The sequence below is a fragment of the Camelus dromedarius genome, chromosome 10, assembly GCF_036321535.1.
Source record: "Camelus dromedarius isolate mCamDro1 chromosome 10, mCamDro1.pat, whole genome shotgun sequence".
Lineage (NCBI taxonomy): Eukaryota > Metazoa > Chordata > Mammalia > Artiodactyla > Camelidae > Camelus > Camelus dromedarius.
Window position 1 is genome coordinate 78,924,016 of NC_087445.1, and position 14,074 is coordinate 78,938,089.

The 14,074-nt window shown below is 57.5% G+C and overlaps 1 protein-coding gene across 7 annotated transcripts in view; it reads left to right on the top strand.

Moving 5' to 3' along the window:
• The window catches only part of CACNA1B (calcium voltage-gated channel subunit alpha1 B), a 173,457-nt gene that overhangs the window by 121,640 nt on the left and 37,743 nt on the right, over positions 1-14,074 (top strand). For all 7 annotated transcript variants that reach the window (XM_064490856.1, XM_064490855.1, XM_064490849.1 and 4 more), the window contains 7 exons: positions 1,546-1,642; positions 2,814-2,974; positions 4,249-4,386; positions 5,130-5,331; positions 5,603-5,767; positions 6,015-6,125; positions 6,498-6,581. In XM_064490856.1, coding sequence (XP_064346926.1) covers positions 1,546-1,642; positions 2,814-2,974; positions 4,249-4,386; positions 5,130-5,331; positions 5,603-5,767; positions 6,015-6,125; positions 6,498-6,581 — 958 coding nt within the window. The remainder of the gene's footprint in view (positions 1-1,545; positions 1,643-2,813; positions 2,975-4,248; positions 4,387-5,129; positions 5,332-5,602; positions 5,768-6,014; positions 6,126-6,497; positions 6,582-14,074) is intronic.

The window sequence follows — 14,074 nt, forward strand, 5'->3', positions numbered from 1 at the left end:
GGCCCTGCCCCTCGCCCACGTGCAGGCGCCTGGGGAACTTGGGGGATGTGAGCAGGATGGGGTTGGGCCCTCAGTTCTGAGCTGGCAGCCACTGCCCCCACCCCCCAAATGGGGCGTGGCCTCCTCATAGGAAGCCTGTGAAGGCCTCTCAGGAGACCTTCCCTGCAAACCCCTGCCCTTGCTTCGGGTTGGTGGGAGGACCAGCCCCACAGTCTGACGGTTCCTGGGCCGGCTCTGCCTCCCGTGCGAGGGCCCTGACCTGGGCCTGCGGTCGTGGACTTCAGGGCTTGCTCTGGTGCCGGGAGTTTTCCTCACCAGCCCTCCCCCTGCCTGGATTTTCCTGTGTCAACTGGAAAAAAATGCACGATCTTGTGAGTTGGGTTACATTTGAGGGCAAAATGAGGATGATAGCCCAGGAGACAGCCTCGCAGACAGCTCTGAAGAGCTGCTCCAAAGAGGTGGGGGAAACTCAGGGTTATGTACGATTTTAGTGAAGGGGGTTTCCTGCAGGCAAGCACACGTTTTGGCAGAAGGTCGCTCCCAGTCACGAGGAGCAGATGTCTCCATTCATGATTTCAGTGCTTTTCTAGATAGGAGGAGATGCAAGAAACGGGACTCAGAAAGTCTCCTTCTGAGAGTGCCTAACTGTCTGCAGACCTGTCCTCCAGCGTTGCCAGAGCGCAGAGCGCTGCACTCCTGGTCTCTGCCCTGCCCGAGCTCTGGTCAGGGGTGCTGGAGGTCAGCGGCTGCTGTGCCCGGGGACTGCATCCTTGCAGAGGCCGCCGGCCAGGGCCAGGTTCAGCTGGCTCCTGTCTGCCCCTTCCTTGATTTCTGCTTCTCTCTGTCTCTCTCTGGCTCTTTCCCCCTCTCTCCCTCCCTCCCTCTCTCCCTTGGTTCACCATCCTTTCTTTGTCCACTCCCGTCTCTTGCGTTGCCTCTGTACTCACCGACTTTGGTCTCTTTCTTACTCTCCTCCCTCCCTCCCTCCAGGCCTTCCTCCCCCTTTCTGTCAGTTTCGTGTCCCTTGGAGGAGTGTCAGGGCAGCTGAGAGAGGAGGGCAGACCCGGATGTGTCCCCGCTACCTCCCTCTCCCAGGAGTGAGAGGCTGGAGAGACCAGCCCTTCTAGAAGCTCCAGCACCTGAAGGATGTGGTGGTGCATGGCTCTCGGGCTCTAAGTGCTGGCCCGGGCTGCTCTGCGGCCCTGGTGCAGCCCCTCCCTCCTCTTTACTCCTGCTGCTGGTCTCAGCTTGGTGGCTGAGCTGGTGTGGGGGTGGAGGACGTGGGCGGGGAGAACGGGGGTCTGGAAGCTCAGCTTCCCTTGCACTCCAGGTGCTGCTGACCTGCCCCAGCCCTCTTCCACTCACGTGCGGCCTTGGCCCGGCAGCTGCAGCAGGAGACACGGTGGCCTCTGGGGCCTGCAGGGCCAAGGCCCTCCATTCCCAGGTCCTCTGCTCGGGGCCGGAGACAAAACGCCAGCAGGCTTTGTGGGACCGGGGCACACGTGTGCGTGCTGCCTGCCCGCATGTGTGGCTTCTCCCTTCTAGAGGCTCCAAAGGGAAAGACATCAACACCATCAAGTCCCTGAGGGTCCTGCGTGTGCTGCGGCCACTCAAGACCATCAAGCGGCTGCCCAAGCTCAAGGTGAGCACTCGGACGGGGGCTTGGGGGGGGTGTGTGGGCACACACACATGTAGGTGTGTGTGTGCTGCGTATGTGCGTGCATTGTGTGTTCATGCGTGGTGTGCATGCACGTATGAGTTGCACATGCGCGTATGAGGTGCACGTGTGTACATCTGGGCGTGGGGTGGGTGCACACACACGTGTGCTGTGCATGTCAGCAGTGTGTGCATGTGTGTACCTGTAGCTGGCCTGGCCCACAGCAGCTTCCCATGTGGCGTTTGGACAAGCAGAGCTGAGGGGAGGCTGGGCTGCGTGAGCGGGGTGGGCTCTCAGCTCTGTGACCCTCCCCCAGGGAGAGCTTATCCTCCGCACAGGGGCACGGAGGTGGGGGGGGCACAGTGTTGTCCTCACAGCTGCGGTGCAGGGAGGAAGGGCTGCTGAGAGGGTGAGGTCAGGGGAGATGCAGGGAGGGCCGGGGTTCCAGGGAGGCCCTGAAGTGTGGGGGTGGCAGAGATCCTGGCCGAGGAGGGAGTGCAGACCTTAGCCCTCGGAGGTGTGCTGCAGTCTCACAGTCCTTGAGCTTGTGCTGGAGCTCACTGAATCCTCCAAAACTGTGTGCAGTGAAGTGTTAGGAGCGGCTTGGAGGTGCAGGCCGCGGAGACAGGGAGCAACGTGTGGGCTGCAGGAGGCCACTGGCTTAGCGCCCGTGTGAGGGGGCGGGTGTGGGGGGCCCGGGGGGCCCAGAGGCCTTCGGGTCAGGTGGGGACTTGGATCTGGTGCACACCGGGCCGGTGGGCAGGGGCTGCCCTGCCACGGCAGCTGCTTGTGTCTGGAGTGTGCCTGGTGGTCTCAGGAGACGGTTGTGGGTCCGCCTTTGTGCGCAGCCAGCGCAGGCTGAGGGCGTCTCCGGGGCTGTAAGTCACAGCATCGCGGCTCTTCTGCCCCACCCCGTTCCCACCGAGGGGCAGCCCCGACCTGCCCGCTCCCTCCGTGTCGGCCCCTCGTCCTGACCCAGACCCGCAGCATCGGGTTCTCCTTGGCGTCCAGTCCACCTGCCCACTCCACCTGGCCCAGGAGGGCCTCCTGAGAGGGTCCGTGGTGGCAGGCGGCTTCCCACACCAGGGCCGCTGGGCCCCGGTGCAGATCCTTCCTGCGGGCGAGGCCCAAGCGCTCACGGCCCCCTCACCCCCAGGCGGTGTTCGACTGCGTGGTGAACTCCCTGAGGAACGTCCTCAACATCCTCATCGTCTACATGCTCTTCATGTTCATCTTCGCTGTCATTGCTGTGCAGCTCTTCAAGGGGAAGTTCTTCTACTGCACGGACGAGTCCAAGGAGCTGGAACGGGACTGCAGGTACCGCGGGGCGGGGCTCTGTGCCCTCCTCAGGGGGCTCGTGGGAGGTCCAGGCTTGGTCGGGGTCAGGGGCCGCCAGGCTGGAACCGCTTCCCCGCGGCTGTGAGCCCTGCCCCGCACCAGAGCCGTCGGAGGGGCTGGAGAGGGGCTCGGGCGAGGGGGAGCCGGCGTGGACGCTGCTCTGGACGTTCCATGCGCACAGAGTCACAGTGTGTGGCTTCTGTCTGCCTCACATCACTCAGCGTGGCGTTCTCGTGGTTCATCCTGCTGTGGCCGTCGCAGTGCTTCATTCCCGCTGGGGGTCAGATGGGACCGTTTCTGTGCTTAGACCATGCTTTATTTATCCGTCTGCCTGTTGGTTGTTCCCACATTTTGGGTGTCACGATCACTGCTGCTGTGAATTCTTTCGGTGGGTAGGTGTCTTCATTTCTCTCGAGAAAGTACCTAGAAAGGAAACTGCTGTGTTGTACGCCGAATCTGTTTAACAGTTTTGGAAACTGCTAGACTGTTTTCCAAAGTGGCCGAACCAGTTTATATTTCCCCCAGCAGTTCTGAGGGTTCTGATTTCTCCACATTCTTGCCAACACTTGTTATTTTCCTTTTAAAAATTTAATTATAGCCATCCTGGTCGGTATAAGGTGGTATCTCACTGTGGTTTGATTCGCATTTCCCTGGTGACTCATGATGTCAGCTGCCTTTTCATGTGCATATTAGCCATTTGTCTGTCTTCTTTGCAGAAATGTCTGCTCAAGTCTTTTACCCATTTTTTGATTGGGTTAATTGTCTTTTTAAATAACTGACTGAAATAGTTGCTTGTATATTCCTGGCACGAGTTTCTTGCCAAATAGACGATTTTCAGTATGTTGTCCCCTTCTCTGTGTTGACGATGTCCTTTGTAGCCCGAAAACTTTGTATTTTGCTGAAGTCCAGTTCATCCCTTCTGTTTGCTTGTGATTTTGGTGTCATGTCTAAGACCCCATTCCCAAATCTGAGGCCCCTGTGGTTTCTTCTAACAGCCTGTTAGCTGTAACTCTTACTCTCAGCGTAGGTCTTTGATCCACCGTGAGTTAATCGTCATGTGTGGAGTGAGGTGGGCGTCCACATTCGTGTTTTCTGCGTGTGGAGACCCAGTAGTTTCGGCACCGTCTGTTGAAGAGACTGTTCTTTCTCTACTGAATGGACAACCCTTCTCAGAGGCCAGTGGACCGTAGACACGTGTGTTTGCTTGCATCCTTTGTCCTTAACCTCTGACCTCCTCTGTGTCCCGTCCACAGGGGCCAGTATCTGGACTACGAGAAGGACGAAGTGGAAGCTCAGCCCCGACAGTGGAAGAAATACGACTTCCACTACGACAACGTGCTCTGGGCCCTGCTGACTCTGTTCACGGTGTCCACGGGGGAAGGCTGGCCCATGTGAGTGTCCGTCTGGCTCCTCGTGGCGCGTCAGGCTGGAGCAGAGGGGCGGCCGGGACAGGGAGGCTCATGCTACGGGCACCACGGAGCAGGCAGCCCTGGGCTCTTGTGCTGTCAGGTGAGGCGCGGCCCTGCCCTCCCGGCGTGGGCGGCCGGGGAGGAGGAGGAGACTCAGCCGGGAGCACAGCAGCGGCTCCTGGGAGCCCGCTTCCAGCGGCTGGAGGCCAGAGGGAAGGTGGGGCTCTTCACCAGCCCGCTGGCCTCTGTTAGGGGAGCCCGAGGGACGTGTGTGTCCAGTGCCACACTGGGTGGCAGCGAGCTTCCTCTGGGGCTCGGAGGACCACCCCTCGGAAGGTAGGATCGGCACTCTGCCGAGGGGCCCTGCTGAGCCCGGGGCTTTCGGAAGACAGATGGAGCTGGGTGTGAGCAGGGACCTGGCGTGAGGTGGGAGTGAGCAGGGCAGGGCAGGACGCCTCTTCCACCTGTCCTCCTGAGGCTCAGACCTCGGCACCCGGAGGCCTCCCCTTGGAGGTCCTCTCCCAGCCCTGAGTACAAGCCCTGTGGGGAGGCAGCGTGCCTCCAGCAGACACGGTAGTCCTGGGGAGCGGGCTGGGGCCCACAGCATGGCAGCGCCGTCCCTGGGCTGCGCTGTGGAGAAGCCTCACTCGTGATGCAGCTCTTGGCTCTCCCAGGACTGTGTCCTCACGGGCTCTCCTGACGCTTGGCGTTTGCTCTTGGCCCAGGGTGCTGAAGCACTCGGTGGATGCCACCTACGAGGAGCAGGGCCCGAGCCCCGGGTACCGCATGGAGCTGTCCATCTTCTACGTGGTCTATTTCGTGGTCTTCCCCTTCTTCTTTGTCAACATCTTTGTGGCCTTGATCATCATCACCTTCCAGGAGCAGGGGGACAAGGTGATGTCTGAGTGCAGCCTGGAGAAGAACGAGGTGGGTGGCCCTCCTGCTCCGCCTGCACGTGAGCTCCCCTGGGGGCAGCGTGGGCAGGGCCATGGGGCCCCTTCTGCTTGGGAGTCACTCGTTATTGGGTGGGCTTTGACTGCCGCTGCCGCCTGCACGGGGGCAGGAAGGACCGTGTGTGGCTGTGGGGAGGCCTGGGAGAGGCCTCCTCCTGTTGGGCTCTGTGTGGCCGAGGGGCCAGGTGGTGTGCAGGGGCCGCCACCGTGTCTGAGCCCTCGGTGCTCCTTCCCCCCCCGTGCAGAGGGCTTGCATCGACTTTGCCATCAGCGCCAAACCCCTGACGCGGTACATGCCCCAGAACAAGCAGTCTTTCCAGTACAAGACGTGGACGTTCGTGGTCTCACCGCCCTTTGAGTACTTCATCATGGCCATGATCGCCCTCAACACGGTGGTGCTGATGATGAAGGTGTGGGCCTAGCACGCAGGCTGCGGGTGCCGGCGGGGGGAGGGTCCGCACCCGACGGCCTGTGCGGGTGCCGCTCGCGGACTGTCAGTGTGGACGCCTGTGGAGGGAGCCCAGGTGGGCTGCGGGCAGAGCAGCGGGCTGCCCGCTGAGCTGACGGGAGGCCGTCGTGGTTCCCAGTGGGGTGGAGGGTGGGGTAGGTGGCGCAGGCAGCCCCGCCCGTGGCTGACGGTCCCCCTTCCCCCGGCAGTTCTACGATGCGCCCTACGAGTACGAGCTGATGCTGAAGTGCCTGAATGTGGTGTTCACGTCCATGTTCTCCATGGAGTGCGCACTGAAGATCGTCGCCTTTGGGGTGCTGGTACGCCCTCCGCCCACTCTGGGCCTCTGCTGGGGGACCTTCCGGGGACAGTTTGGAGCTGGAGAGTTCCTGAGCCCACAGAGCACACGTGACCCTGCAAGGGCCCTGGGGAAGGGGCTGCTCTGAGTCCCACGCACCCCTCTCACCCCAGTCCTGGCGGCAGGTGGGGCTGAGTCCACTCCCAGTTCTGCCCCCGCCTAGGCCCCGAGCTGCTGCGTGCCTGGCTGTGCTGTCCGCACCGGCCCTGTGCTCTCCCACCGGGGTGGCCGGTCTGTCCCCTCGCCCCTTCTTGGTGAGGGCCCACCTTCTGCACCCCCTGCCTGGCAGAGCCCTCGTCAGCCACCAGCACTAACTGCCCTCCTTTCTCTCTAGAACTATTTCAGAGATGCCTGGAATATCTTTGACTTTGTCACTGTGTTGGGAAGTATTACTGATATTTTAGTAACAGAGATTGCGGTAAGTAGCGTTTCTTGTCCCCAGTGGTTCCCTTCCAGAGAGCGCGCCCTCGCATCTCCAGGCCCTGCCCGCATCAGCTTCTCCTCGTGTGGGAGCTCCCGGGCCCCCGATGGGTCAGATGGGAACTCCTCCCCAGAGGTGGAGTCAGGGTTGGGTGCTGCCCCGGCAAATGCTTTTTTGTTGGATAAAAAATTGGTTCCCAAAGGTCTTCCAGACTGGGGGCCTGAGAACCACCTGGGAGCTCCTTGGTAACGACTGGCCAGGAAGACGAGGCTCTTTTGAGCGTGTCTGTGTCCGACGTGTGCATGTCTAACAGCGGGCACTGGAAACATACACACTCAAACCAGCAAGAGTTTAGAGTATGTGAAAGTGTGAGGTTTGTTTTACACATACATACACACGCACGTGTATATTGTGTGTGTGTGTGTGCTCACCCGTTGGAGATGCCCGTTCTTGTCGAAGTGTGTGGATTGCATCTAAGACCTGACTGAGTCCTGGAGCACGAGCTTGTCTCAGCAGATCTCAGAGAGCGTGAGTCACAGGCGTGTTGGCACAGCGCACTGCATTAGAATTTAATGGCAGATCCACACTCACTTGTCTCAGGCTGGATTCTCTAGAAGCAGCACTGAGGTAGGTCCTTGTACAAGTTATTTCTCAGGACGTGTTCCAAGGCACAACCTGCAGGGGGAGGCTTGGGGTGTGGCTGTGACTCCAGCCAGGCGTCGGGGGCAGTGGTCTGTCCCCAGCGGCTCCGGACACGGGGTGGGCTACGCCTTGGAGCTGTCACCACTGTGCCCATCGGTCCTGGGCTGAGGGCCCCTGGGTGTGCCCTGAGTGCAGGGAAGTGCGCTGCTGGGGATGGAGGGATGGTGGTGCCGTCAGCACGGGTCACTCAGGGCGCAGGGTGTGTGTTCGTGGCCCCGGCTCTGCTCGGCTCTGCCCTTACCTCGGTGGGTCACTTCGCTCGTCTGTAGGGCGGTGCTGGTCGCGATCTTGGAGGGAGGGTGGTGAGAGCACCTGCTGCCGAGGTGGTGATGTGCGCCATGCCGTCCTGCTCTGCCCCTGCGCCCCCACCTATGGCCATGAGGTGACCTAGCCCCTCCTGCTGTGTGGCCACACCCTGTGCTGCTGGCTCCCTTGTGGTCCAGGCCCTGTTCAGACTGGTCCTGGGAACATCTAGAAAGGCCCCGTGACCCCCGACTCCGACAGACTTCCCCCTGCAGGGCCTCATCCAGCACCCGGGCCAGCCCAGGGGTGCTGAGGAAGCCAGAGAGACACGGCCACCATGGCCTTCGGTTTCCATAGTGGAAGCCTTCCCCACTCCTTTGAGCCAGGACCAGAGGTTCGCCTGACTGAAATTTGTGGGGGTGATGAGCACAGAGTCCACATGGGGCCCCTGGAGTGGTGGTGAGAGGACACCTCTGCCTTCAGCCTTGGTCTCCTGGACCCAGGCCTTTGCAGGTCGGGTACCCGCAGTCCTCTTGCAGGACGCCAGCCCAAGCCCACGAGGTCCCTCGCTGAGCCAGCGTTTTATCTTTGTCTGTGAGAGGCTGTCAGCATTTTGTCAGGGTGATCTCCGGGGTGGTGTGGGTCCTGTCACCTGCTCCTTTGCACTCGTCCGCTTGCTCTGAGCTGCCGTCACATCGAGTCCCACGTGGGTGGATCTCTGATAGCAGTGCAACGGCAGAGGCAAACTCACGCCCAGGATATCAGTGATCCCATTGGTGACGGCACTGCCATTTCAGGTGAAAAGTTCCCACGTAGGCAACTTATCGCCAAGTGGTCCTCGTAGAAGTGGCCTCTGCTCAGAGTGGGCTGGTGTCCAGCAGTGGCCGGGCTGGGGCAGCCTTGCTAAGAAGGAGCCCAGCCGTCGGCCGGGCTCAGCCTTCATCCTGGCCGTCGCAGTCACCGAATTTGTGGACTGACCGTGTGAGCGCGGGCTGGGGAGGACAGAGGCTCGCTGCATCCCGGGCCTCCTGGTTTTAGTGCCCCTGCAGCTGTGGACGCCCTGGTGGACACTGACGTGATGCAGAGGCCTGCACGCCTGCATTCCCAGGGCCGTCTGGGTGGCTCTTCCCCAGACCTGTCCCTCCAGAGGGCTGGCCACGCTTGCTGCGGGCACCCTCTTCTGACTCACGCACCCACACCTGCGCTGTGGTGCGTGAGCACCACCCAGAGCTCTGCCTCACCACTGCCTTGCAGGCCGACCCTGCGCCTGTCTGTTGAGCCAGCCCCTCCATAACCAGGTTAGAGTTTTTCCTCCTAGTTTTGGGAAGCAGCCCATGATGTGTGGGGGTGGTTGAGCTGAGGAAGAGACAGTGCAACAGAGCGGAGAGGCATGGGGCTGGGCCACCTGTCGTGTGCGTGCCCTCTGGACTCGCTTAGGTGTGGCCCTGATGTAGCACCTCCCTTGCGCACTGATTGCTGGTGGGCCTGCAGCACAGCGCTCACGAGGACCAGCTCTGGTATCGCAGACACAGATGTCTCACGGTCAGACAGCCTGCAGGACCCAGCAACCAGGAGTGGCCCCTTCTCCTGTCTTCTGCAGATAACGTGAATCCAGGTATCTGCACTGACTTCTCTGTGGGGCCTCCAGGGCCCCATGGGGTACTCGGGTACCACAGATACTCCCAGTGCTGTGGGGTCTGTTGGTCTCATGGCCCATGTGGCAGGGCTACTGACACTGTAGCGTGGATCCGCTCGAGAACCTTCTTCTTCTTTAAAGCCAGCAGCTTTGTGTCACCTGGCAAGTGGGTCACAGCCGTCTTTCTTCAGTGGTGCGTGCTGTCTCCAGAACCCACAGGACCTACCGAGAGGAGGAGGTGTGAGGCGCAGTCACTGACTTGTTCTTTACCTGGGGGTCCACGTTCAGGCATGGTTCACACCACTGGGTCGTAACAGTCCTGTATGTTAGGTTTCTGCCTAAAACATGGGGAAAGGTCATTTCGATCCCAGACATGTTCTTCTAGAGGACAGAAGAAGAGTGAACATTCCCTGTTTGTTTATGTAAGATTAGTACAATCTTGACACCAAAGTTTTTTTAAAAAATAAGAGTGTAAGAAAGGAAGGTCATGATCCACACTCACTCATTAACTTAGATGCAAAGTTCCAAACAACATGTAAGCAAACCAAATCCAACAGTGTACAGGAAGGAAGTACAACGAGGTTTATGCCAGGAAAGCAAGATCCTACAACAGAAGGTCTGTCACTGTAACTTACGTGAGCGGGTCGAAGGACACTATCGATGTATCCTGTCACAGGTGCAGAAAAGACCTTCGATGACATTCGGGTTTTATTCACGATAAAAATGATTAGCAGTCTAGGATTTATTCACTTGATGAAGAGCATTTACGAAAAAGCCCTGTGCAAACATTATCTGTAGTGGTGAAATTTGGAAAGAATTCCCTTTAAAATAGAAAAGGACAGTGACGTCTGTAACCACTACTTCTGTGAACACTGAACAGTATTTCAACAGTTCAGTAAATCACGTGCCAGTTCCAGGAGGACAGAGGCTGTTGTCTGTTTTCTTCGCTGCCATATTCCAGTGCTTAGAATAGTGCCTGACACTTTGTGGGTATTCGGTGAATACTTGCTGAATGAATAAGACAAGAAAAATAAATAAAGCATGTAAGGGCCAGAAAAGGAGTAGGTAAGACTGTCATTATTCAAAGATAACATCAGTATCTATGGATGAAATCTAGAATAGTCTGAAACTGATTGAAGTGTTTCACGAGTTTGTGAAGTACAAGATACTCGAGTAAGTTTGCTGCATTTCGTTACAACATCAGCAGTCCTGACAGTACACCTAGCAAAATATGTGTGCAAGATCTTTATGTGGCAAATTATTAATATTGAAAGATATTAAAGAAGACCTGAGTAGATGGAGTTATGTACAATGTTAATTAATAAGCAGTGTCCATGTCTTAGAGATGACATTCCCCCCCAACTGATCTGTAGATTCGATGCAATTTCAATAAAAATACCAATGATTTTGGTTTTGTTTTTGCTTGTTTGGCTCTTTGCTTTGGAATTGGACAAGCTGCTTCTAAAATTTATAGGAAAGAGGAAAGGCTGCCAAATAGCCAAGGTGTTTAATAGTCAGGTTCTGGGGCTGGTGTGGGAGGGAGGCCGCTCCAGCCAGCGAGCAGACCCCCTGGAAAGCTGCGACAGTTGAGGGACAGGAGCAGCTGGAGAAGTCAAGGGCGAGCGTCAGGAGCCTGGAGTCAGACTCGCCTGTGCATGGAAACGTGCCGTGTGACCGTGCCGTGGGGGGCGTAGCTCGTTGTCAGTATAGGGAAGAGCAGAGATTGGATCTCGGTTCATAGCATTCACAGAAATACTGCAGACGATGAAAAGCCTTACATGTAAGAGACAAAACTTTAAAACGCTTGGAATAAAATGCAGGCGATTTTAAGAGTATCTGTGGGGACTGGTTTGTTAGGCAAAATACACGCAAAGCACCAACCACACTGAGAGAGAATCGTGTAAGATCCAGAGTTTCTGTTTATGCAACGGAGAAAGGCCAGTCCTTGAGCAGGGGGAGGGTGTTTGATGGCAGCCCTCTGCTCATACATTTGAAGGTATTTGTGCAGCGCCTTCCACCGTTCTCAGTGCTGAGAGAAAGGGGCTTCATTCTAGTGATGTTAGGGACTGGCCCAGGGAGAAGGCCGCGCAGGAGAGGGGCGTCTGAGACCCTGAGAGCTTGGACTGTGTGTTCAGACAAGATGCCCCTGGGATGGAGAGCCCAGGGCAGGTGGAGGGTCACGTGCAGAGGCCCCGGGGCTGCGCGGCCCAGCAGGGGTACTGGAAGGTGCGAGGCGCTGTGGCCGCACAGGCGAGGCCTCGCGGTCAGAGTGAACTTGGCTCTTCTTTTGAGTGAGGCTTTTGTGGAGAGGGGTGACAGACACACTCTGGCTTTAGGGCCGTACCCTAGGCGGCTTTGTTGAGGGCACAGTGCAGGGCACAGGCAGAGGCGCCCAGACGCCCTGGGGCGCCCGGAAACGCCCTGAGAGGAGAACTCGGTGCAGGTCGTTCATCTGGGAAGCGACCCCAGAGGGCAGGGGAGCAGGGAAGGCAGGCTGTCCCCTGCCGTCCTCATCCTGTGATGGGCCGGGCGGCCGGGCTGTTTTCACCAGCTGCTGGGGAAGGGGCACCGAGGGTCATTTTCTAAGTGGGTCACCCTTTATAAATGTTGGGCCCTGGGCCTTGTGTTCTGGCCTGGGGAAGTTCTCAGGAACAGGCATAAGTGGTGTTGGCCTTTGAGGGTGTGCGTGTGCCGAGGTTCCTGCGCGGGGCCAGACAGCGGAGCTGGGAGCCTGGGGCAGGGGACGGGGAGGAGGACACTGTCATGTCTGGAAGTCATTTTAGGGTAGAGCTGCAGGTGGTCAGGTGAGGGTGTGAAAGATGAGCCAAGAGTGACATCAGACTTCCCTCTGAGCACCTGGGGGAGCGGACCGTCCTTGACTGAAAGAAGCATGAGGAACAGGCTTGCCGAGGACGGTCAGACTGCGCTTCACGTGTCACGCTGAGTCTGTTGTCTGTCCTGGCCAGTGATGTAAGACGGGGAGTCTTCGTGTGTGTAGGACAGTCTCGGATCCGTGAGACCGGATGAGATCGGCAGGGAGAAGAGCTCGAGGACCGACACTGAGTGACATGGGCGAGGTTGGAGGGTGGGCTTTCCAGACCCCAGCGGAGGTCAGTGTGCAGGGTGTGCAGGGCTCTAACGTAGCAGAAGGGACGGCTGAGCACTTCACAGAATAGAAAACACAAGTGGCCACAGGGAAGGACGCTCAGCCTTGTCTGTAATCAAAGAAACGCCAAGTGAAAGGACCCTGAGATGTCGTTTCACACCCTGCAGTTTGGAATACGAGCGTTTTGGTGATGCCGCCTGTGGGTGAGAGTGTGGACCCTGCTGAGGGGTTTGGAAGGGGGGCACACGTGCGCTGCACACGCCCGGGTGCGCGTACCGGAGCGTGTCGGGCAGGCGGGCCTGGAGACGGTGTACACCAGGGTTTGCGGCGGCAGGATGGCATATTGATGGCGACGAACGTCCTTGTCAACAGGGCGCTTCCGGGTCAGGGCTTGCTCTCTGTCAGGGCACAAGTCCGCCCCAGCCTGAGGAGGCTGTGTCCAGTGGAATTCGTCACAGAGGCCACAGACAGGCAAGTAGGATGCATTTTAAGAGTCTGAGATAAAACAGTAAAGAAAAGCAGTTATTAATGAGAGTTCAGGGTAGTTACCGCAGCTGAGAAGAGACCAGAAGGGCTTCCAAAGGGATGGTGACATTCTGATTTTTAAGCTGGATGGTGAATATATGGGTATTTTATGACTTTAGTTTAAAATACACAGATGCATGTACATATACGTGTGCATATTCTTTTGTTTACATGAGATGTTTCATGGTTTTGAAAAGCTATTGATCTGAATAATGTAGGCAAAAAGCTGGAAGCTGCCATTTTAACAAAAAAACCAAGGTCGCTTGTTCCACCGGCTGCTGGCCCAGGTGCTGCCCCTTCGCTGTGGGCTCCTCACCCAGGAGTTCGACCGCGGTGGTTTCTGACAGAAGCCCCTCCTTGGGCGCAGGAATCTCTGTTTTCCTGATAAAGGGATCCGAGCCCTGGGCTCCCAACTGCAAGGATGGAGCTGGGGGCAGGGGGGGGGTGCCTCTGACAGGGTGCCCTTGGTGGGGGGGGGGGGCAGGCAGGGCGCCCAGACAGTGTCAGATGTGCCGCTTCTGAGGGCACCTCCCCACAGAGAGGCAGGTGACCATCACCCAGCATCTGTCTCTCAGCTGCTGGACACTCGAGGCAGGGCCGCTTGAGGATGTTTGAGACCTCAGTCCCAGCAAGCCCCCGAGGGCGGCCGCCGTCACTCCTGGATGCCTGGCGGGGCTGGCGGGAGGGCTGACAACAGCCTGGTCTGACGGCTCAGCTTCTCCGGCCACTGGTGCTTCCAGAGGTGGGTCTGCACCTGCTCTGCCTGGAGGAGAAAAGATGAAAGGAAGCCATCCTGTGGCTTTTGGTGTCTTTTTCCTTTTTCCATTTGTAGTCGCTTCATATGTTACTTTGTGGATGCACTTTTCTTTCCTTAGGCAAAAATATGAGTGTCAGTTCCCACCCCCAATTTAAAAATCGATATAGGTCAATAGTCTTAACCAGGGTCACACAGAGAACGCACTCCAAGCAAGTGTAAAACTGACATTGATTTCTTTGCCTGGAAATAAAAAAAAATAAGTGTCTGTGAGTCATCTTTGGATTTGCATTACAAACAGGAATGCAAACGATGCCCCTGTCTGCATAATCTACAGACTTCAAAAAATTTTTTGATTTGATGCATTTTAAGCAAAATAAGAAAGTTTACCAAAATCCTAAAAGTCTCCAGTGACATTTTCAGAGTGTGAGTGTTTGCTTGTGCTGATGACTCATTTTCTCTTTTGTTTCCTGTTTCTGTTCGTGACTCACCTTAACCTACCTGCTGACTCACGCCACCCAACC